The sequence below is a fragment of the Aphelocoma coerulescens genome, chromosome 4, assembly GCF_041296385.1.
Source record: "Aphelocoma coerulescens isolate FSJ_1873_10779 chromosome 4, UR_Acoe_1.0, whole genome shotgun sequence".
Lineage (NCBI taxonomy): Eukaryota > Metazoa > Chordata > Aves > Passeriformes > Corvidae > Aphelocoma > Aphelocoma coerulescens.
The window spans coordinates 14,862,912-14,885,848 of NC_091017.1; the positions used below are offsets into that span (position 1 = coordinate 14,862,912).

General features: G+C 43.0%; 1 protein-coding gene across 4 annotated transcripts; it reads right to left on the reverse strand.

Annotated features, from left to right (window-relative positions):
- Nucleotides 1-1,234: 1,234 nt before the first annotated feature.
- KLHL8 (kelch like family member 8) lies at nt 1,235-22,836 on the reverse strand. Of its 4 annotated transcripts, none has more exons than XM_069012763.1 (10): nt 22,766-22,836; nt 15,004-15,309; nt 11,523-12,071; nt 8,924-9,110; nt 8,075-8,218; nt 6,790-6,901; nt 4,961-5,129; nt 4,269-4,428; nt 3,114-3,315; nt 1,235-2,722 (listed from the first exon to the last, which is right to left on the reverse strand). In XM_069012763.1, exons 2-10 carry the CDS (start codon nt 15,205-15,207, stop codon nt 2,599-2,601), a joined length of 1,851 nt encoding a protein of 616 aa, XP_068868864.1. In that variant the 5' UTR covers nt 15,208-15,309; nt 22,766-22,836; the 3' UTR covers nt 1,235-2,598. The 4 variants fall into 4 exon arrangements, 3 of the variants coding, with proteins under 3 accessions (XP_068868864.1, XP_068868865.1, XP_068868866.1); XM_069012764.1 differs by having other exon boundaries at nt 15,004-15,247; nt 22,766-22,834; XM_069012765.1 differs by lacking the exon at nt 1,235-2,722 and adding an exon at nt 3,833-3,891 and having other exon boundaries at nt 3,196-3,315.
- Between the last annotated feature and the right edge of the window lie 101 nt (nt 22,837-22,937).

Consider the following 22,937-nt stretch of genomic DNA (forward strand, 5'->3'; position numbering starts at 1 on the left):
TTCAGGGAAATCTGCAGTCTTTCTGATGGGAGTGCACGCGTGTATTTGGTTTGTATTTTAAAATATGCAAGTATCATATGCTTTGCCTTCTAAAACTTTCTGTTCTTAGCAGAGTATTTTAGCAGGATGTCGAATCCAAAGAGTTTTGCTGCCAGCACAGCTGTATTAGGAACGAGATTTTGTTGGGGAGTATTAAAAAGTACTTGAAGCTGGAAAAGTATAACCAAATGGACCACAATCCCCTGTGAACGTAAATAAATAAGGGGTGTGGGGGTAGAGCCTGCTGCCGTTGTGGGGCTGCTCTGTCCCTCAGCATGGAGTGGGGGGGGGGGGTATTCCTTTGTCATCACTGTCCCCTTGCCAGGACAGCTGTTAAATCACAACAGCTTTATGTGCAGGTAGGTCACTGCAGTTTGTCACCACAGTAATTCTGTATTTTTATTTCTTTTTATACTTTGTCGTCATTAGCACATTTTCAGCAATGGCGTTTCTAAAATCAGTTCTGTACAAAATATATTTAGCTGTGGTGCCATCCAAGATTAACAATGTGGGACTGTTCTGGGAACAGTGTTGTTCCTTGTGAACCTGCTTTGCAGTTTTCTTGCCAGTCCCTAGGGATACACCTCCAGAGGCCTGAACATGAGTGTTGGGGCGGGGGTGTGCATTGAAATACAAATGAGATGCCCGTTTTAGGATCCTGTTCTGAGCTAGTACCATGTGACTTCCAGCTCTTCCCACAAGCCAGAGAATCCCAGAGCTTTCGCTGTAACCTGATTTCCCTGCTGAACGCTTCCCCTTTTGGTGCCTGGCAGGTGCTGTGGTTAGTGTGGTCCAGGTATGTGAGTCACACACAGGCTGCACCCACAGGTGTCACACTCTCCCACCCAGAGGAGAAAATGGATCAGCTGGCAACCTGCACTTGGTTTCACAGTCAGGGTCACTTGGTAGAAAACTTGGGGTTTTTGTTAGCCAGGACATCCATAGAAGGCAGCATTTAGTCCCAGAGAGGGAACCTCTATCCCTCCTTTCCACCCTTCAGTCAGGTGAAGAGCCACAAGAGTAACCACATCCTTGAGAGGAGGGCAGCGGGGTGGAACAGCCCATGGCTGTAATGCAGGATTCTCTCTGCCAACAGAAGCTTCCTGTTGAGAAATACACACTGCAGAAACCAAAAAATACTCAGTGTTGTAATGTTTCCCAGCACCAGCAAGCTCCAGACACACAATAAACAAGGTGCTTTGAAGTACAAATGTTTTATTGCAGTGTTTCATTATTTACAGTACCGTTCACTTTGTTCCTGGGTGCTACCAAAGTGCAAAGCCATTTCGGGCAGGGAAGCTAAATGATGGTAACTCGGCAGAAAAATACAACTGTGCCTTGCTCCTGCTGTCCTGCCTCTCCTGGTTCTGAATGCAGAGAAATTTGCTGTTCTCCCTGGGCATTTGGAACGACTTGGTAACTGTGAAACTTTGGTCACAAAGGATTGTCACTTGGTCTGTTCAAGGTGATGCAGGGCTGTCATGTTGCTGTCTCAATTTTTGATGGAAGTACTGGTTTATTACCAATTATCTTTCTGCTGACTCTCTTTGGTTCATTTAAGGTTTTGCTCCCTTTTATCTGCTCCCTTAAAAGAGCCAACCTTGAGAATGTTACCAGAGCTGCTACTGGATACTGAAATCAGTCATGTCTTCTAGAGTTGCACTTAAAAGTTTTACAGAATACCACAAATTTTATTATGCATTTCCATTTTGTATAAAAATGGTGATTCAAACACCACTGAAGCCTACATTTTCACACAGTACCATCTCAAAGTAGGACAAATTCAGGAAGGATCTCTCAACAGAAACACTCCTTTGGAGAAGAGGGTAGTAACTACAGATTTTACTGAAGACTAGAGAATCCCAGTATTCCAGTGGCTAAACTCAGATCAAGAATCTTTCCAGCTTTTAACAAGTTTATTAGCTCAAGAAAGTACTTTTTAAGACAGTTTTCAGACTGAATCCCTGCAATTTCCACTGCTGTCAGCATTCCCTTGGGAGGTGAGCAGTGAACTTCTCTGCCTCAGCTATCTCCGTGTGCATCAGGGATGTCGTTACCTTCTAAAACTTGAGACACCTTCTGTTCCAAAGGTCTTGTACAACTGGGAAACGTTTAAGACTCCATTCCAGAAAACAAGTTATATGAAATGGCACTCGAGCTCTCCAGAGAACATGCAGCAGGGCTGTTGGGGGAAGCTCAGCAGCAGGAGCTGCTGCAGCGCTCCTCACCACATGCCTGATTGATTTACAGTTCAATACTGAGTCCCTGCAATAGCTGCCTCAAATGATTCTGAAATTATAGCTTCTCAGAAATGGGATGATTGCAGTTCTTGGCAGGTTTGTTCCTGTGAGTCACACTTTTATTCCATGTTTTCACAGGCTTTTGTGTATCACTACTGACAGAAAGCCACCAAAAGCTTTACAGTTGCAGAAGATACCATTTTCACAAAGAAAATGTATTTGATTTATTCCTTAACCTACCATACAAAACCCAGTGTTTAAAAGCTGCACAGTGCCTCCCTAGTAGCATTCCTTTGGAATTTGGTGGAGGCAGCAGAGCTCACATGCAGTCCACAACATTGCTGGACCCTTGGCCCACATCCCGGATCTGGCTGCTGAGACAGGAGCACACGGCCACACCTGCCCCTGCCCTGCAGTGCGACACTGAGCCCACGAGTTCCCACCTACGGCAAAAAAGGAAAGTTAAGTTCCTGCCCTTTCTGAGCAACCTGGAAGTATTTTCCGTGCCTGAAATTCTGTTACACTGCCTAGCTGTTCACTCTGCACAAAAACGCACCCCACTTAGTGCAAAATCAGATTGAAACAAGCAGGAGAATGTTACTGAATGAAAGGGTGAGGACAAGGGATAGAGAGGAGCAGAGGAGGAGGTGCTTAAATATTTAGAAGACTGCCCTAGTGATATAAGCAGCAGTCCTGCATTGATAGTTATGGATATTATTCAATTATTACCAGGAAACAACAGCTAGACTCCTCCTGCACACTGTTTCTATGCTGGTGTTTTCATACAGGCAGATTTCCTTGTCTTATTAAGCCAAGCAAAACATTTGAAATTACCTGTTCACTATGGGATCAAATGCTTCCACTGTGTTCAGGTACACGTTGCCATTATGACCTCCAACTGCAAAAATTTTCCCCATCAGTGTCGCTATGCCAACACCACCCCTCGGAGTTGTAAGCTCTGCCACATATTCCCATTTGTTACAGCGTGGGTCAAACCGCTCCACCGAACTCAGGGGCGAGTTGTCATCAAAGCCACCTGCAAACAACCATCACAGGGTCAGCTTTTGGCACTTCTGGTGCAGGGAATATCCAAGACTGGCATTCTCAGCATTCAGGGGGTCCTGTCCAGCTCTCTCTTTACTGGAACTTTACATGCTCCTAAAAATTACCCTAACAGCTCTCCCTCCTCTCACTGCACAAGCATCACTCAGAGTGACAGTTTTATTCTACTCTAGTTGCAAGGATTCTAATTTTATTATTTTTCTCCTTGAATTCATCATACTTATAATGAAACAGCTTCCCATTTGGAAGAGAAAGAAACCTAACACCAGCAAAAGGATGGTCTCAATCGTGAACTTATTTTACTTTATGCAAAACATACTCTAACAGCATTCTCAAATTACAGCATTGGCAAATATATGAGTAGGGAAAAAGAAATCCTCATGTAAGACTCAGTGATGCATTCCCCTTGCTGGGGAAGCTGTCAGAGGAGCATTTTTTTTGAAACCTATTTAGCACTTAGAGCTTTTTAACTATCACTATGGCACACCTACCTGGCATCTTCCTCTCTCAGGAAAGCAGGTAAATACAAGGTAGCACACAAGACAAGAAGCTGTGGAATAAGTGCAAAAAAAGCTACTGTTGTCTACACTCAGAACACAACTCGAGTGCTTTGAAAGCATGTTAATTTAAGAATAGTTTGCTAAAAGGAAACTCAAGAGTAGTGAATCTTGGGAGGATTTTCTAATACGGACATATTGCCCTTAACAGATCAGCCCTCCTGAAATGTGGGTTAGGAGCTGCTTTTCATTTCCTTGCTAACGTACCTTCGTTTAAGCGTGCCCTGGTTGTGCCTGCTTTCTTCTCCTGCCCAAGAACACCAAGTACAGGTCAGCTCTATCTGTTCCCGGTTCCTCTAGCAACAACAGCCTCTTCCAAAGGCCAGCACTTGGCAGCAGCAGCACTATAAAATGCCACATCCCTACTCACCCACAACATACAAGCAGCCATGGAGCTCACTGACACCGTTCCCAGCCCTTCGCTGACCCATCTCTTTCACTTCTATCCACTTATCCAAGTGGGGATCGTATTTCTCCACACTGGAAAGAGATGCTACACCATCATTGCCACCCACAGCATAAACATGGTTCTGGAAAACAGTTGCACAAAGATTATTTGTGATGTAGTTGCCTTTACTCAGCTTTTCATAAGCAGCGTTAAAATTATAGGAAAATGTGGTATATCCACTTTTATTTAAGAATTCCAACAACAGATGTAATTATCGAACATAAATGCTATCTCTTGCAATTAAAAGAAGTGAAACTGTTACGTAGTGTTGCAGCTCTTTTTCAGAGAATAAAGGGATTAAAGTACAGCATGCATTTGGTACTTTTGAACACAGTGACCATGACAAACCAAGCTGCTGAGTGAGACAGGAAGCACTATACATGTCATTAGAAGGGTATTCCTCCCAGTATCTCAAACACTGTTGAAACAGTTCAATTTGATATGAGTATTATCCTAAATATCCCTACTTTTTGCACAGGGTTTTGATGACCAGAGGCGCTCAGACCCACCAGCTGCATTTTGTTCAAGACCTTGTGTTCTGCCTTGTGAAAGCAGCTCCGAAAAGCAGGTGGGTTCCCCAGCTGGCCACAGCCTGGGAGGAAGCAGTGACTCACCACCAGGGCTACGGAGCCAACGCCGCCCCGGGGAGTGTTCATGGAGGCCACGGTGCTCCAGCGATCCGAGTCGATGTCGTAGCGCTCCACGTCGCTGAAGCACGTGTTGTCATCCAGCCCCCCGATGGCGTAAATGGGGCCACCCAGGGACGCCAGGGCGATGCCTCTCCTAGGGAAACACAGCACCAACACCTCAGTGCAAATCCTTAACCAGAGGGAGCCACACAGCAAATGCAATGGTACATGAATGGTGCCTCTTTCAAACTAGGGGGGAAAGAGTAATGCAAATTTAAAAAGTGACGTTTATAGTAAATCATGTGGCTGGCTCTCTGCACACCCATGTCATTTTGACTGAATGTCAACTCTAAGGCCAAGTCCTCTGCTGACATATCTGGATATGTGACAATGTCTTAGGTATGATTTCTCTATCTCAGTACTGAACTTTTATGCCTCCTATTTTCTTTTACTGAATCTGGTGATGAACCAAAACCTGCTGGTTTTAACTTTGTTGGTATAGCTGGCTGCTACCATTTGAGAATGACTGGGGGTGATACTAATACATATTAAAAGACAAACCTGTGCTGGATAATAAATAGCTGAACTCTAGCAAGATTTAATTGCAATTTCTTCCATTCTGGTGTATTTTTATTAAGTGTTAAAATGGTTGTCAGACTTGCTTGTACTATATCTACCAATATGAGAGTACAATCAGTACTATAAAATTGAAAGTATGGTCTAGAATATGAGCATTAAGTTTCTGCTTTAACTACCAAGAGAGGTGATCTACCATGTCATTGACAATATTCTTGTCTCATTAAAGAGGAGGCAGGAGCAAGGGAGGCACAATCTTTCTACAGAACAAACAGTGTGGCAAGATCTTGGGCTTATCTTAAATTGCCTCAGCAGATAACACAGACACCACTTAATGGTGGCAGTTGTTTTCTCTACTAAGTGTTCCAATGCCTCCATGAATGGGAGGAGTGGAGCTGGGAGGTAGCCAAGGCACAGCAACCCTTCCATTTACCCGGGTACTCAGTAATGCCACAAAAACCTAGGGCTGATTGTTGCTGAGATTATGCCCCAGGGTGGTGGCAAGAGGGAGGAAGCAGAGCAAGCCACTTCCAGAGTGTGGGTCTTCTACTTTAATTAGGTGACAGCTACAAATAGCTTTAGGACTTAGCCATACTTAATATTTCACTCCTACTTGTGGGTGATGCTTTTCAAAAAAACAAATAACAAAATGGAATGCAGAATTAAGGATACTGATTTAAATAACAGCAGAAACAAAAAATTACAGACCTTTGAGTCCAGTAACTCCTTAAAAGAATCTTAAATGTCAAGGCAAGAAAAGTCCTCAATCTGACTTTCATATTGAGTACTTCTGGACTTTTGTGTGAAAAACATAGGCAGCTATTTGTTTCCTGGTGTAGTATTTCACTTTTTTTATTTTCACTATGAAGTATTTCACTTTTCATGTTATGCTGGCAGTTATTTTGCTCATTCTTAAAAAGAGCAAAAAACCCACAGAACCAGTTCATCAGTTCCAAGCTGTTTACTGGGCATAGCAGACAGGCCCTAGATGCCAGAATGCAAGCACATAGCTGGAGTAGAAGAGGTCCCTGCTCCAGAAGCCAGCTCCTCCAAAAAAAAAAAAAGAACAAAAGGGTAATCTATTTATAGCATAAAGCTCCAAAATGGGGGGGGGGAAATCCTAGAAATAGAACAGTTTGAAAACACCCAAAAAAGGCAGAACAGGCAGGATGTTTTTCAGCATCGGCAAGAAATGGCACATCACAGACTAGGACTTGGAGCGTGAGACATATGTATACCTCTTTGTGTTCATTGATGCCTTCATCATCCACTTGTTTGTGAGAGGATCAAAGACTTCCATGCTTCCTAAGTGTTCATTTCCATCATGTCCACCTACTGCGTAGACTTTACCTGAACACACAGACATCTTTTGATACAGAGATTGCTTGGCAACATTTTAGTTTTCATTTATATAACATCCCTGCCTATGTGGAGACAAAGAGGTCAAACACAGGTAAAAGTTTTAGAATGTTTTCAATATCAGAGTTTTATATGCTGTACTCAACCAGGAATCTGTTCTAGTGTGGACTTTTACACAAAGCTTGAGATTATGTAGACAAAAAAATCTTCCCCTAATTTAAGTACTGCAGGTCAAATCAGTTTGGACACATGTACCAGTCTCTTCAGATTTTCTATGGAGAAAAATTATCTCTGTTCTGCTGCAGCAACAGAGAGGCTACCATGTACAAGGGAAAGCTGTATTATTGGTGCGAAGCTGCTCTGGACTGCACAGACCTGTTTTCACAAGATGGAGACCCAAAAATAAAGCTAGGTCTGCTCTTGGAAGAGTTATGGTCTTAGTAACTTTCCAGTATGGATAAAGAAGGGAGCCAGTATGAGCACTAGAAAATTCTGGGTGACTGCTGTGTAAGGCTGTTTCTTTATAAATGGATTTTTAAAAAGTAAATCACCTATTTAAGGCAAGAGGCTATATACAGTTCAGCTGGGCTGGGAGGAACCTTTAAAGTTCATCTAGTCCAGCCCCTCTGCAATAAGCAGGGGCATTTTCATTTTCAGGTTGCTCAGAGCACCATCCAGTCTGACCTTGAACGCTTCCAGAGATGTGACATTTACCACCCCTCTGGGCAACCTGTTCCAGGTTTTCACCAACCTCACTGTAAAAACTTCTGCTTGATATCTAGTCTAAATCTACCCTCTTTTAGTTTAAAGCCATTACCTCTTGTCCTGTTACAACAGGCCCTACTAAAAAGCCTGTCCTCATCTTTCTGGTAAGCTCCCTTTAAGTACTGAAAGGCCACAATAAGGTCTGCATGGAGCCTTCCCCCTTCCCAAGTCTGAAACAGCCCAACTCTGTCAGTTCCCAGTAATGTCTTTTCCATAAACACAGTCTCACACTGGCTCAGGACCAAACACTCCTTCAAGAGGGAGAAGCTTTACTAAATTGAAGACTATCCAACAATTAAGCAATTTGTTTACTACTTGTACAGCTAGTGAAAGTACCAATTCAGCAGAAGGAGCAAACAAGTGCCTTTTGCCTGGGGTTGCTTGAATAGGGTTACTGACCTCCCACGGAGATCACACCCACGTGCCTCCTCCTGCTGTTCATTTCAGGGCCGAAGAACCAGTTGTTCTTACTGATAGAGTAACACTCGATGCTGCGGAAGGGGTCACCCGATCCACCTCTGCCACCGACACAGAACAGCACACCTGGAGAACACAAATCAGGTTTCCAGAGAACTAGCAGGAGGATGGGGAAAAACAGCTGTATAGCAGAGCAACTGAAAATTATGTAGCTCGGGGCAAATTTTATTTCACTTCAAGGAGCACAGTCACTGCCCTTTATAACTGGATACTGGATTTTGGCCTTTGCTTGACATGCTGCTATGGCAATTAGCTATCTAGGCTCTCGTAAAAACAATGCATATTTTAAATATGCTTTTTGTGATTTGGCTTAAGGAGGTAAATCCATTGTTTGTTAAATACAATGATGGAGAAATTATGATTTGCAGTCTAATATTCATCACTCACTTTTGGTGTAGGTTAGTCAAAGACTTTAAAAGTTAGCTCAGCCTTCAACACTGAAAGAGAACTGTCCACTGTTTTCAGTACAGCTTTGAACAGATTGCCTGGTCATAACATACTTAACAGCTCTGGCTTTAATACAGATAGAGCCAATCAGGATAAATTATTAATGCTTTAAAGAAAGAAAATGACTGCTAAAGCTCTGCTAGGAAAATGCAGCACATTACCTAAATACCAGAGAGGTACATAATGGCTTTCCCAATTTTGCATTAAGTCATGAACAACCCTCGATACCAAGCTATACCTGCTTGCTATCAAGACACCTGCACAGATGTGCTGCCTTTTCTTCACACCACTCCCTACTGGGTAACCAGACACACATTTAATTACCAGCAGTCTGCTTCCTTGGTGTTGTGCGAATGGAGTACTCAAAGTCAGGCACTGCCCTGCTGCTCAGGTGAAGGTGGTAGTTTCTTGCTTCATCCAGCAAATCCCTACATTTTAGATTCTGCTTGACAATCTCTTCCTTTGCCACAACACCCATAAGGAAACAAACGGGCAAGAGAGGCAGCCGTACCTGACACAGAAATGAACACAGTTGGAGAAAGTGGCTGAACTGCTGAGTGTCACCAAGCACTGCTGCACACGCACCAGCTGGCAGCTCCGGAGCCAGCTGGCAGCCCCATGCTCTTCAATAAGGAGAGCAGCTCTCAGAGTTGCTCCAGACAACAGTGATATGAACAGTTCTTTTTAGTGATAATGTTTGCTACAACCATTTGCATTTCGGCCACAGAGGAGAAGTGTCCCTTGGCCCAGGCCATGCTGAGGAAGATGAGCTGCTGCCTGTGCTGCACCTGCACCTGCCCAGCATGATGCAGGCAGCACCCGTGGCTTTACCAGGGCTTTATCAGGTTAGTGTGCTGTTGGGTATGAATTTTCAGCTCACTGCTATGCCACTCTAAGAGGGCTTGTGCTAGAATGGTTCATTTTCTTTGGGTGGCAAGTCAAAAAGCAAACACTGTCACCATGAACTAAGTGTCTATGAAGGAGGTATTGCTAGTGCAGTAACACCTTTCTCTAAGGCAGACTCCACAGACTTCAAGATTAAAAAAAAAATACATGTTGGGAGTTAATTGTTTCCTTCTCAAAATCCTTCCTGCCATTTATTTCAGCAAACCTTTCATTCTTCTTTGTAAGACAAACAGTGCAGAATATGAAGTACAATCAGAGGCAAAGGTGGGACAAATATTAGTGGGGGGAACTGAAGCAATCCACCTGACTTCTTAAGGGTTGGAGTCAACGCTGTCAAGCAGCTCTCAGTTGGCTCAACAGCAATGGCGAAGAAGTCCAGTAGCTCCAGTGCTTCTCAGAGCAGCAGGATGGGCCTGTTACAGCACTGACAAGCATCCCTGTATTGAAGCAAGCATGTGCCTCTACCTGTTCTTCCTTGCCTCCTTGCTTTCAGTCCCACTTCTTCCTTTATTTTGTCCCAGCTTATTTGAGGCTACTTTAAAGCACCACTGCAGCCCTGCTGACAGGCTCCTGAGGTTAGTGATGTGGTAAGAACTCCAGGCAGACAGACTCAGAACCTCATTATGGGAGTAAAACCCGTAAGGCTGATTATGACACGGATAATCACTGCCTAGAAGCCCAGGCATGTTTTCAGCTAGCAGTAATGTCCAAGTCAACTGATGACTCCCTATGCTCTGGCAAATAACCCATATTTATAGGAAGGGGTTTACTTTTTCATTGCTTGAATCTAGACTCTGGTTTCCATCAATAGAATAAAACTGTTAATCTCATCTACTAGCACAACTGGGCAATAAATATAACTTTTCTTTCTTAAATCTCTAATTATATTGCTTGTAAGTTTAAGCATAGTGTAAGAAAGAAGGGGTTTTTGTACCAAAAACCTCATGCTAGTCTAGATGAAACTGAAAGTTTTTGGAAGACAGCTAATAAACCATGGTGACCTTTTCCTAGGAAACGTAAAAAATGATTCATGAAGACAATGACAGCAGCATTTTAGTGGACCTCTCCTTACTCACATAATGCCAACGTTATCAATTCAGCCAAATGCAAAATAATCAAGTTGGAGTTCAGTGACAACTAAAACTGCACAGCCAATCCTACCTGCTAAGACACATGGCATGTTTTGCAGCACATGGCATGCAAATCCTTCCCAGTACAGGTTCTCCACACGTATTCTCTCACAAATACTGTATTTAAACCCCCATACCCAGCACACAGGGAGCTTGAGTAAGTGAAGCAGCTAATGCTTTGACAGGAGGAAGTCCGATGGGTGTTCAAGTAAGTCCAGCTGAATGACCTTTTGATACCTGTATGTGTTTTCTTTCAGAAGCAGTGAGCTTGCATCAGGTCTAGACAATTAAACTGCCAACTCCTTTTGGCTCCTACTGTGGTAGTCTAGTGAGCATTAAAAAGTCTGTCATGTTTCATAGCCTACTAGGGCTAACACATCTTGCTCTTTCGTTAACGAAATACATGAAATATTCTAGAAGTAGCACAACTTGATGTGACACATCTCTGTTAGTTTCCTTTCCTAGCCATGTAAGAAAACTCAGCAGTTTTGCCTCCATTCTGAAGTACAAATACGTAACAGCAAGGGCAGTGAGCATATTAGGCTGTATGAGTGGCAAGCCAAGTGAAGTGATGGCTTTATTTTCTATTTTATGTCAATATAAAACGTTTCTGCTCAAGCGCAGATGTAGCTTTTTGTTGGTCCCCCACCTCCCAGCCATGTATAAAGTGAGTACCCTTCTCTCTACAGAAACAGGAGAATATCACTTCTCCCTGATATTTAAGAAATCTTAACTTGCTTACACTGTCAACTCCCAACCGTGAACTGGACGAGGCACCAAAAGCTATGAACATTTTCAGCTGGAGACCTACCCACGTACAAAGAGCTGATTGATTACACAACCAAACCAGCGATGAGACAGGCACTTGGTGCCTCTGTGTGCCCTACCTGTGCAAGGATCTCATCCAGCCACATAGCGTGATGCTGTGGATTGGCCAGCAGCCACTTGATAGCAGCATTGTAAACTTGCTTTTCATTTTCAATATTCAGGTCACTGGAGGACAGGAGTTTATGGAGGTGCTGTGGTGACACACTGACAAAATCCTCGCACTCCATCACTTCTGTAAAATGTTCACAAGCAAACTGATCAGCCATGTCCATCAGGTCGATGCGGTTGTGGCTCTCGGCGAACGCCCTGACTGCCAGGCAGTTGGAGGGGTGGAAGTGCAGCTTCATGTATTCACAGCAGGCCTTTGCCACCAGTTCCACCTGCAGGATGCAGGCAGCGTACAGGAGTGGCTGGACGTTATCCACTGTCAGCGTGAGCCGCGAGGAGTACGCGAACTTCACCAGGTCCTCGATGGCATCACCGTCAAAGTCCCTGATCTCGATCAGCTTCTGCTTGGCTTCAGCCATTTCCGAAAGAAACATGGCTCGGAAGTATGGAATAACACAAGCTAGCACCAGTTTGTGGCAGGAGATTAGCTTTGAACCAACCTGAAAAGAAAAGAACAAAAAACCTCTGATGTTTTACTGGAATGTCAGTTTTGGCTGTGAAAGGAGGAGCAGTGAAGCTGGAATAGAATTCTAGATTCGATGTGTTTCGTCTGTACTTTGTCCACACAAATTAACCCCATTTGCCTTGGAATTCTGACACTACATCCATGTATCCCAAGGAATTCTAAGCTGTAACTTGGCGATCAGAGGAGAGCAAAGCCGTAACACAAGGAAGCAAAAGCACTGATGCACTGAACCTGACTTTCTTTAAAAGGCTTATGAAGCCTCTGTAGAAATATTCTAGATGCACCTTGTAGACAGGAGACACTTGTTTTATATACACTCAGAGATTTTAAGGGCGGGAAAATTAGAAAGTGACATTTTTAGACTACTTAATTTAGACTTCTGGACTTTCATTACTGTCAAGGAACTGATGTTTATAGAAGCAAATTTATGTAAAAACATAGGAATAACAGCTATTTCAGGGGTTATTAAAAGTTACCAATCACTTCAGTATTTTTAGAATGTTTAGCCACAAAAGACAGTGTATTCCCCATAAAGAGAAGGTATTTCTCAAAATTCTGAGCAGAAAATGTAAAATAAGCTTTTCACATACAAAATTCTAGAACTCCATTACATTAAAAAATAATCTAAATATTGAAGGTAAATGAACAATCCACTGCTATTTGTGTTCCAGGAGTGCTTTCTTACAGCCTTTGTCACTTTGCAGTCTGCACTAACATAAAGGGATGGCTGACTTAAGAAACCAGTTTCCCTGACCGACTCAAACAACATGTTCATTTTCAGATGAAGGTGTTACAGAGAGCTGTTGTGCACTTAAAAAAAGATACTAAATTATAAAGGATATTTTGGAGTTTTTTCTAGCTCTGATTCAATACACAATTGCTCTACCTTTTTAAAGAGTATGATCAACACAAGTGTAACCTACCTGGTGAGCAGCGAGTTGAGTACAGAAAGCAAACACACAAGCAAGAGTATGCAGATTAAAAAAGAGGAAAAGATGGATGCTTCAGTGTGATTACATCAGATCACCCCAGAAGGAACAATTCAGACCTACCAAATGAACAAAAAGCAAACCAACAGGAGAAAAGCAGATGGTATTCATCTGCCACTCTCTGCCTTCTAACAGCCTCCTAAGACTGTTCGTATGACAGCAGCAGGAGAGTAGGTGAAATTCCAGAATTTTAAATTAATTCCAGAGGGAGTCTCCCTGTGTGTTCCCACAGCTTATTACTGTTACCAGCACTCCAACCAACTAACTACAGTACTGATACAAAAAAATGCTACCAGTGGTCTGCTACGTAAAGCTCCCAGGCCATTCTTACCTTCAGACACTTTTATTCTGCCCATCATCCCACTCTCTAACTAAACCTTCCTTTGAATTAAGTGGCTTTACTATGTTACCCAAATCTGCTTAATTTTAAATCACAGAATGGTTTGGGTTGGAAGGGACCTTAAAGGTCATCTTGTTCCACCCTCTAACATAGGCAGGGACCTTCCACAAGTTATCTAGCATATTCTTGGTATTTTGAAATCAGAGTTCCCCTCCAGTTACTAACAATCCTATTTTAAGAGCCAGCAGTTAAAACAATAATCAGTCTGACAACAGCAATGCCAGAATTGCTCACTATCACAGTCACACACAAAAGCAAAAAGTTCAGTAGAGATCTGATTATTCTTAAAACCTGAGTGAGGCCCGAGCACTACAGGAAGAAAAATCAAGCCCCCATGAAAACTGTAATTCAAGTACATAGTTACCAGTCACTTGGAAATCCCTGATTTAGGAAGCCATACAATAAGATTTCCACAGGTTGCTCCAGCCTTCACTGAAAGCCAAGTCATGTCATCTAATATTCTTAAATTACCAAAGCAGCTCCACACAGATCATACAAATGAACATTCATACAAGCCTAACTTAGGGAAAGTTAAACTGCAGCTCCAGTAAAGTGTTTTTTCCAAGGCAAGTTTCCCTAGCAGGAGTATACATTTGACTATGTTTATAAAATAAGACTGTCTGCCTTTTTTTTGCAAGGGTAACTGGAAAGGAAGGAAGGTAAGAATGAGGTCAACAAGAAAAGGGATGAGGAGAGTTTGTAACACCAGGGATATACATCTGTCAGGAATCTTCCCTGTTCATATCTAACAGTCAAAGTGGCAGGCTAACAACTTCTCCTAAAGGCATCTGTCATTTGTTCTTGGTTTAGGAACTGTGCTTCATCATTATTCCTTAAGCAACTATCTTGCACTAGTAAGCTGTTTAGCTAAGCAATACTTAATATTTAGAGGTGCTGTCACCCACTTCTGTGCATGCTAGATACAAACTTATTGTGATCAGGATATAAGTAATATACAGCTGAGTTTAAAACAATGCATTGAAGCAATGCTATGCAAGAATCATAAAATTTCCTTCCTCCCTCTCCTCCTTTACTCTTTGATCAGCTATAGAACACAACTGTCTGGGTTGTTTTTTTTTTTCTTTCTTTGAAGAATGCTGGAAGATAGATTTGTTCCAGAAATCCTGTTTGCTGAAAAGAATCTAGCAAAACAACACAAAATGCAGAAATTGAGGTAAAATTAGGGATGAAAATGCATTGAGAACAAAGAGGCTACAAGGAGCCAGAATTGCACAGTAATTACTGACCAACTGTGGAAACTTGCTTAGAAGGAAAGATGGATGAGGCCAAAATCATGTACTTCCTCTCTCAGATTGTCAATATCTTAAGTGTTTAAATTTCAGCTGTAAACTTCCTAAATAAGGAGAAAAATATGAGCATCTCTAGAGATGCCTCAGATCCAAGAGGGATTCTGTGGCTTCCATATCCCTGCCAATATTCACAGCCACTTCCCAACACACTTATTTGCAACTTAATCTTCAGACTGCTACATGCAATGGATGTGTGACAAGTATCACCTTTAATGTAACATCACAGAGCTCTCCAGCTTCAAAGAAGTGAAGAAGAGAGCTGTGAAAATCCCTCCAAGCCTCATTTGCCTCAAACACGAAGACATCGTCATCCCCATCACTGTTGGAAGACCGAGCTTGCTGCTGCTGCCGCCTTTTTCCTTTCATCAGATGTTGTTTTGCCTGCTCAGGGACCATGGATTCTGAAGCCATTGGCTGCTTCTTCTCTCACTGCATCAATCTTCAAAAACTCCTGCCAAGATAAAATCCAGCCCATCAGGAGCTAGGTACTAAAATTCAGTTCTGTTCATCTTCCTGTTTAAAAATACACACAAAAAAGAAAATTAGACATTAGGTAATGCTAGTACATAACACTTTGATTTCGTTATATTACTGCCTATGGTCTTACCTGGGGAAGGTGAGAGCAGAAGGGACAAAAATAAAAGACCCACTTGAATCTTATGTAAGTACCTTTAGGAAAAGACATTATTTACCAACTTGTTGTCCACACTTCTTGAAAAGGACATGAAAAAGAAAAAGCAAATAGATAGAATAGAATCATAGAATGGTTTGGGTTGGAAAGGACCTTAAAGATTATATAGTTCCAGCCTTCCACTAGACCAGGTTGCTCAGAGCCCCACCCAGCCTGGCCTTGAACACTTGCAGGGATGGGGCATCTGCAGCTTCTCTGGGCAACTTCTTCCAGCGTCCCGCCACCCTCACTGAGAAGAACTTCCTCCTAACATCTAACCTAAACCTCTCCTCTTTTCACTGGAACTGTTCCCATTTGCCCTGCGACCACCTGCCTGTGTAAAGTCACTCTTCCTGTAATAAGCCCCCTTTAAGTGCTGGAAGGTACTCCAGAGTATATTGAGAAGCATGTTCCTCTTACACTGACTACGTTTGGTTTCATGCCTTTTTAGTTAATTTATGATGCATTCATTCTTCATTCTATGCTAAGAGTTGATGATTGCTGTAGTTCAGTGATTTCTGCTCATGGACACCGGTGTTGGAGGAAGTGGACTGACCAAAAGAACAAAAAGTTCTTCTGCAATAAAAATTTAAGTCATATGTCTGGGAGCAGAACTGATTTTCCTTTGGGAGATTTTGAAAGTGTCCATGCCTCTTATTAAATCTACAACTCTTCCTGCATCAGTACCAGAGAAAAAGCAGGAAGTGACCTGAGGCGACCATACTCGTTCCTGCTGTAGGTCACAGGGTTGCTGCCAGCTCCATGTCCTGTGTGGTGACAGAGCTGGTGGCTGCACCAGGCCAGGCAGGTTAAAGTGGGATCAAACATGCCTGGAATATCTGCCTGTGTGGTGCTTTAAGCAAGATAAGTATTCTTCCTTTAAAAGATAAGTAAGAGAAAGATCTTACTTCTTCCAAAACTACAGAGTACCTCAAAAATGTTATGTGTCACAGGATCTTTATATAGTTTATAGCAATGAATACCTTTTTTTGCTGAAAACCTAGCTGCATTATGCCAGATTTGACAAATTACTAAGATATTTTTCTATATCTTATATATATATTGTGTGTATATATATACATATATAGTTCATTAGGATATTATGTTTCTCAAATTAATCCTCCATGACTGGTACTCATGTTTAATGTGCCCTTCAAAGAAGTCACTATTAGCACTGAGATCTGAAGCTGACACAGAGCTTCAGACACAATCTCTTGAGGTTATAAAAATTAGCGTGAACAAATGAAAGGGAAAAGACTGTAGTTGAAGTGCTGTACAAGGATGTTGAAAGGCATCATGTGTTATTCATTCACATGATAATGGAGGTAAGATATAGCATCTCTAGCCCACACTTGTAGGGAACTCATGCTTATTTTGGTCTTTGACACTCTGGCTTCACCACGTCCTGGTTACTCACACCTAACCATTGCTACAGTGAGCAGAAACACTGCTTTCAGACAGAACTGACACTGACTGCTAAATTAGAGTATACAGCTCCCAAGCCATAAGGTTTTTCCATCTGACACATAAGCTACATTTATCCTCATGCTTTAACTGCAGCTGCACATACTTTCCTCATCTATTCTGTGTCTCAAGGTAAAAAATGCTGATGGTGTGCATTTTACCTGTTCTGGGTATGCCATTGTAAACACCAACATAAAACCCATGAGTCTTATGAAGAAATCAGTGCTGCTGTTGGGGTGAATTTTTTACGCTATAAATGAACTAAGCAATAATACAAAAGCCAAACATAACTGATTTTAAGCAATGTTTTTCATCCGTATCTCATGTTCATAGCAAATAATGGTCTCAGAGATGCTCTGAGCTCTTGCCTGTAAGAAAAGAAGTTGAGTGCATACTTGGATTTATATATTTGATACATACTAAGTACACACTTGATATTGTAGGGGAAGAAACTAGAAATGATACCAGAGGAAACCAATGGCATTACTCAGGCACACAGCCATAGATAAGAAAACCATGTATGAGGGAGTGCCCAGTACTGTGATATCAAATATGGGTATGGGAACATGAGAGCAGTCAGCTACTGTTCCTCAGGTAAAGAGAAGGTTCTGCACCTTGTTAAAAATTTAAGGTGTAACATAACCTTCAGAAATATTCAGATAGCAGTAGACTGACATACTTCAGCTTTCTTTTGATGAGACTTTGTGACAGGTATCTTAGATTTTTATTCTTCCCCCAAGTCACCAATTCAGGAGCATCTTGTTTCTGTCATACACCTCGGTCATGCAAATCTTTTTAGACACCTATCCCCAAATCCTCTAGTGCTCTTAATTACAGCATCTCACAATTTGAGTCTTCAAACAAATCATCATCTGCTATGGGAAGTACCAGCTGTAGCCTTGTGTCATTTGGAGAAAATACTGGCTTGGACTCATGTTTAGCCATAGGCCTTTTCTGTTCTCAGATTTTAAATGAAGAAGAAATTAATTTTAGTAGCACTTGAATCAAGATACTAAGCTCTGGAAATCTGAAGATCACATCACAAAGTCATGAAGGTCAGTATATTTCAACTCCACAAACTAAGAAAGAAGAGCCATTAACAGATTTGCTCCCCAAATCAACAGAAATTCAACAATAACATCCCACTACTTGAGGTTAATTTAGTCCTGGGTGAATGCCACACACACATAGTCTTTCCTCTCCAGAACAAAACACTGCCATAGCCATTCAGAACTTCAATAACGTGCTCCCTTTTTCATCTTGGCCTCCATACAGTCTAATATTTTCACAACATTAAGAGCATAAGTAACCATTACAGTAAGAGACTGACTCTAAGGAAACTAAAGGAAGTGCTTCATTCATAACATCATCTATCATTCCTTGTAAACAGCTGCTTGACACTTTTCATGAAGAAGTAGCTGTCTGAATAAAAAACCCAAACAAACCCCACACATGTTTACAGCTCACCATCATTTGCTGAGAGTCAGTCAGCAATTTTCTTGCTCAAGTTAAAAATTTAGAAATATTGATGATGTCTGCTATTCTCAAGAGTGCAGCTGTTCCAGACCCCAAAGTGTGTTCTGGTCATCAGTGCTGGCCCTCAGGCAAGGGACTGAGGATCCCCTCCTAGCTGTTCCTCACACTTATAGAAGCAAGAAAGGATGGGAGGTCAGAGCACAAAGAGGTTATCTTATAGCTGCTGCAATTCAGTCCTAAAGTGATGTGATTTTGATTCAAACATTCTAGCTAAATCTTCAGCTGAATTAAGTGTAAAATTACTCAAGTCATACAGAGTACTTATGTTCAGTAGAGAAAAATTACCTCCATTTTGAAGCAAAAAGAAATTGAAGACAACAGACAGTGGTAGGACATGAATAACATTGCTCTGTTTTCCCCCCATAATGAAATTAAATCCCAGGAATCCTGACCAACAAGCCAATCTAGACGTTGGAGTACATGGCCTCTTTCCTCTGTGGAGCACCTTGAGAGATGGTGTCCCAGAAAGAATGGATCATTCTTATTCTTCCTCTGACACGTGGAAGGAAGACACTTCAGTGATGCAAAACTAACAAAACCACAATTCCCACTTATAACCAAAACTAGGCAGCCTTCAGGTAAGAGGTATTATGATACCTATAAATCCAATGTTCCTTATGATCAGTGGTACTGAAGCTGGAAAAAAGGTGGCAGAAATGCTGGAGAAATCAAGATACAGATGAAATTTCACCAAGTATCCTGTATGTAATTTCAGTTACCCACCCCAAAGATGAACGAAAATCACATCATGATCTGTGCAGAGAAGGGCAGTCAGCCTCCCTCAAAAAACAAAAAGGCCTTTTAATCGAAGGAGATGAGAAATGTGCCTTTGTACGTGTGGCTGTGTAAAACTAACTTGTCTAACACAGAGCCTGGTGAGTCTCTGTGGGTAATGAAATGCTCTCACTGCTGCCCACAAGATCAGAACAGCAGAGGCAGCAACAAGATCTTCTCCAGTTTAATCCACCTAACAGAGCAATTTCAGTTGTTGTCTTGTGTTGTGCTAAGAAAACTTGAACGTTTGGAAAAAGGACAGCTGGCAGAGCTAAGGAAGACACAGATGGAGAGAAGTGGGAAGTGTAGGAGGCAGCTGCAGTGCAAACTGCAGACAAGCAGCAGCTTTGGCAGGGACTGTGCAAGCAGCTGTTTCACTGCTCAGTCTGGTTACAGCTACATCAGCAAGAAGGAACATGGAGGGAAAAAAATTAATAGATGAAATAGTGTAGAAAATCCTCAGCTCTCTCCCATTCTCCATTCACTAATTCTATCAAGGATGATGTGGAAATTTTATGCAAAACTGTTCAGATGCCCATGCTAATTAGGTCAAATCAGATGAGGCTGGAAAACATGGGAATATTCAAATTACACACTGTATTACAACCCTAAGCCTACTGCACTTTTCAGCAGAAAGTTATTTAACAAAGAAAAATAGTCAGAATCCACCCACCTAACTGGTTTAGCTTGTTTAAAACCACCAAGATTGCTTTTGTAGAAACACATAGGAAAGTTTCTTAGACAACACTAATACAGTTTCAAAATCCTTTCAGCATTTCCAAGGTTCTTTGCAGCAAAAAGTGACATTATGGTTTTGTGTTACTTGTCACACAGGTAGCTCAGTAACAGTAAAAGAGGTACAGCTGGCACCATCTCTCATCCAAATCATCAATCAAATGATTTTTATATGTATAATCAAAACCCCATCAGTGCTGTAGACACACAAGCAGTGAATGAGGACTGCTCTTCCTTAGAAAATGCAACAGAAAAGGTGTTTTGTAGAGCATGAGAAGCATAATCAGATAAAATTTCTTTTTGGAAATAATTCTTCCTGGCAGTCCCTTCATGCTGTTTTGAGACAGCTTCTTCCCAGCTCCCTTTGATTCAATGCTCAGTGAAGTTCTACTGAGGTTTAAACCTGGTTTCCATGAAACACCAGAAAGGCCACCTGTCTCCTGGGATTTGTAGAATAACAGGTTGGCAATTTTGTTCAATTTTGCATTATAAAAAACAAACAAAACCCTAATATGCCATGATTTATTTATGCTTGATTTACTTTTGCTTCAGAACAACCGGCAAAATCCCTCAGAAGTCACAGAACAGCAAAGTAGGACTCTGCTTTGCAGATACAAGGGTAACTAAGACATGGTTTATTTATGCAATGTAACCTTGGGAAGACCCAAAAAGTAGAACACAAAATAAAAACCACTGAAAATCGGTGCAATGGGAGCACAGTGAAGTGCTGATGGATAGATACGAAAATTTAACTAGCCTACTACATCACGACAACACAGAACAGTCCCTTACCAAGGAGAGGCACTATTGTCTTCTCTGATGGACCATATTAAAAATAACAATAGTTTAATAGTCTCCACAGCAGCATTTAGTCCAGCCATTCCCGGGAAGTATTAACAGAGAGCAAAATTATTTCTAAGTCATTTGGCAGCTTCCTGTATCCTGGATGTGTATATCAAGGCATGGTACCCACCAGAGCATTCCAGAACTGTAGTGAAACAATGCTTCCCACACAGACACCAGTCCCTTTCTCCCAGGACTCTCTGCCTTAGCTGCCAACTATCATCACATTCTCTCATTTAGAGATTCACATGACAAACAGCTCAAATCATAAAGCAGTATCACCTTCCTTTTGTCCCAGAGCTGCAAGCTCCTTCAAAATCTGAAATCAAGAGGTGGCAGAGGGAATACAAGACAAAAGGCTTCACAACCCAAGATGTTATAACCATTGCAGGAAATGATTATTACAAAATCTGTTCGGTGAAACCTGCTGGGGAAGAACTGAAGCACTGGGTAATGTGGTACTGTGCTGCCTTGCATCAAGTTACTGGCAGTCATTACACAATGATCCTGTCTTCGTGTCACTGGTTACATTTGCCTTTACAAATAAATGGCCAACTAGAAAACTGGATGCCAGGCTACTGACATCCTACTAACAATTAACAAAATAAATGAGGTAATGAACACCCTGCACAGAAACCCCAAGCACAACCTCGCCATGTAACAACGCAGTCAGGCTTTTTTCACAGCACAAGAATTTGCACAGAGATTACAGGGGACTCAGCCCAAACTGACTCAAAAACCTCAGACCACGTTGCCTGAAGAAGGTGGCTGAACCGTTTGCAGCTTAACCTCCATTTCCAGCAAAGACATACGTGACATGTCTGTTGTGGTTTTGTTTACCAACACTTGATCAGCTATTTTACTTGTTGTTGGTACTTCTCTGTAGTGATTTGTTTCTTGATTATCCTTCCCGAAGCCTTTGCACCCAGCACAGAAATCACAGAAAACCAGGTATCCCTGAGTTTTGTAACTTTTACAAGTGTAGGATATATAGGAATGACTTAAGAAAAGGAGGAAACACAGATCTACTTCCCAGTGGCCAGTAAGCAATTGCCTTGAATGGAGATGGGAAGGGGGGACCCATCAAAGGAGGAACGAAAGCCAAGCAGGCGGGGGGAGCTGTGACATCCTAAATTCTCATTTATTTGAGAAGGAAGGAAAGGCTAGGAACTCCTGCGGCTCTCCCCAGTAGCAAAGGGCAATTTCTTGCTGGTTTTTTTTAGCACAAATATTTGTTTTGGGGTAAGCTAAGTGACTACTCGTTATCTTTTAAAAAACGCCAATAGTGAGCTGACTAAGGCACTATCTTTGGCTGTGGTCTGCACATGGAGCATCTTGAAACGCGTGGAATCCGGGCTCAGTTAATTTTTAATTAACGTTTATCTCTTTCTCGAGTGGCGTGGCTGCCAGGGTTCTCTCTGTGGATGCCCCCGCACCACAAGCCCCCCGATGCCGAGCCCGGGCACCGTGCCGCCTCTGCGCTCTCTGAGCACAGCCCGGCCCTGGTACCCATTTGCACGGATTCCACTTTAATTCACCACACACCCGCGCTCGGTCCGGCTCCCTGGCTCCGATCTCGGCGATCCCCGTGGCCGAGGAGGGAGCCGGGCCCGGCCCGCGGCCCTCCCGGGAGCGGCTCCGTCCCGCCCTGGCCAGGGTGCCCCGGGGGTAGCAGTCCACGGCGGTGCTGCGAGGAGGGGGAAGACCGCGGCACCGCCCGCCCCGCCGAGCCCGCTGCCGGGACACCTGAGCGGAACCTGAGGGCAAGGGGCGCGTTACATAAGGGCGGGGGAGCCGCCATGGCGGTACGAGCGCGGTACGAGGGCGCGGGACGGCGGGGGAAGAACGCAGAGTGGGGTGCAGCCCTCCGGCTGCGAGGGCAGGGGAGGTGTGAGCTGAGAGCCGGGGTGAGAGCCGCGGTGCCCGCCCGCTGCCCGCCCCGCTCACCTGCGCTGCTGCTGCCGCTGCCGCCGCGGCGGGTCCGGCGGAACGCCCGCCGCCCGCCAGGGGGCGCGCCGCGCGCATGCGCCGAGGGGCGGGGGCACGGCGGGAGCCCCGCAGCGCTTCTCGCGCTCCCGCCCCCTCAGATCCCCGCGGGGAGGCGGTTCCATCCCTTCGC

Bases quoted from the DNA above. Each gene is read 5' to 3' on its own strand.
- KLHL8 (XM_069012763.1), bottom strand. From the start codon at position 15,207: ATGGCTTCAGAATCCATGGTCCCTGAGCAGGCAAAACAACATCTGATG. The intron at 8,219-8,923 runs GTAATTAAATGT...TGTGTTCTCCAG, and splicing joins ACCAAGGAAGCAGACTGCTG to GTGTGCTGTTCTGTGTCGGT. The intron at 3,316-4,268 runs GTGAGTAGGGAT...GGTTGTTTGCAG, and splicing joins TGGCTGCTTGTATGTTGTGG to GTGGCTTTGATGACAACTCG.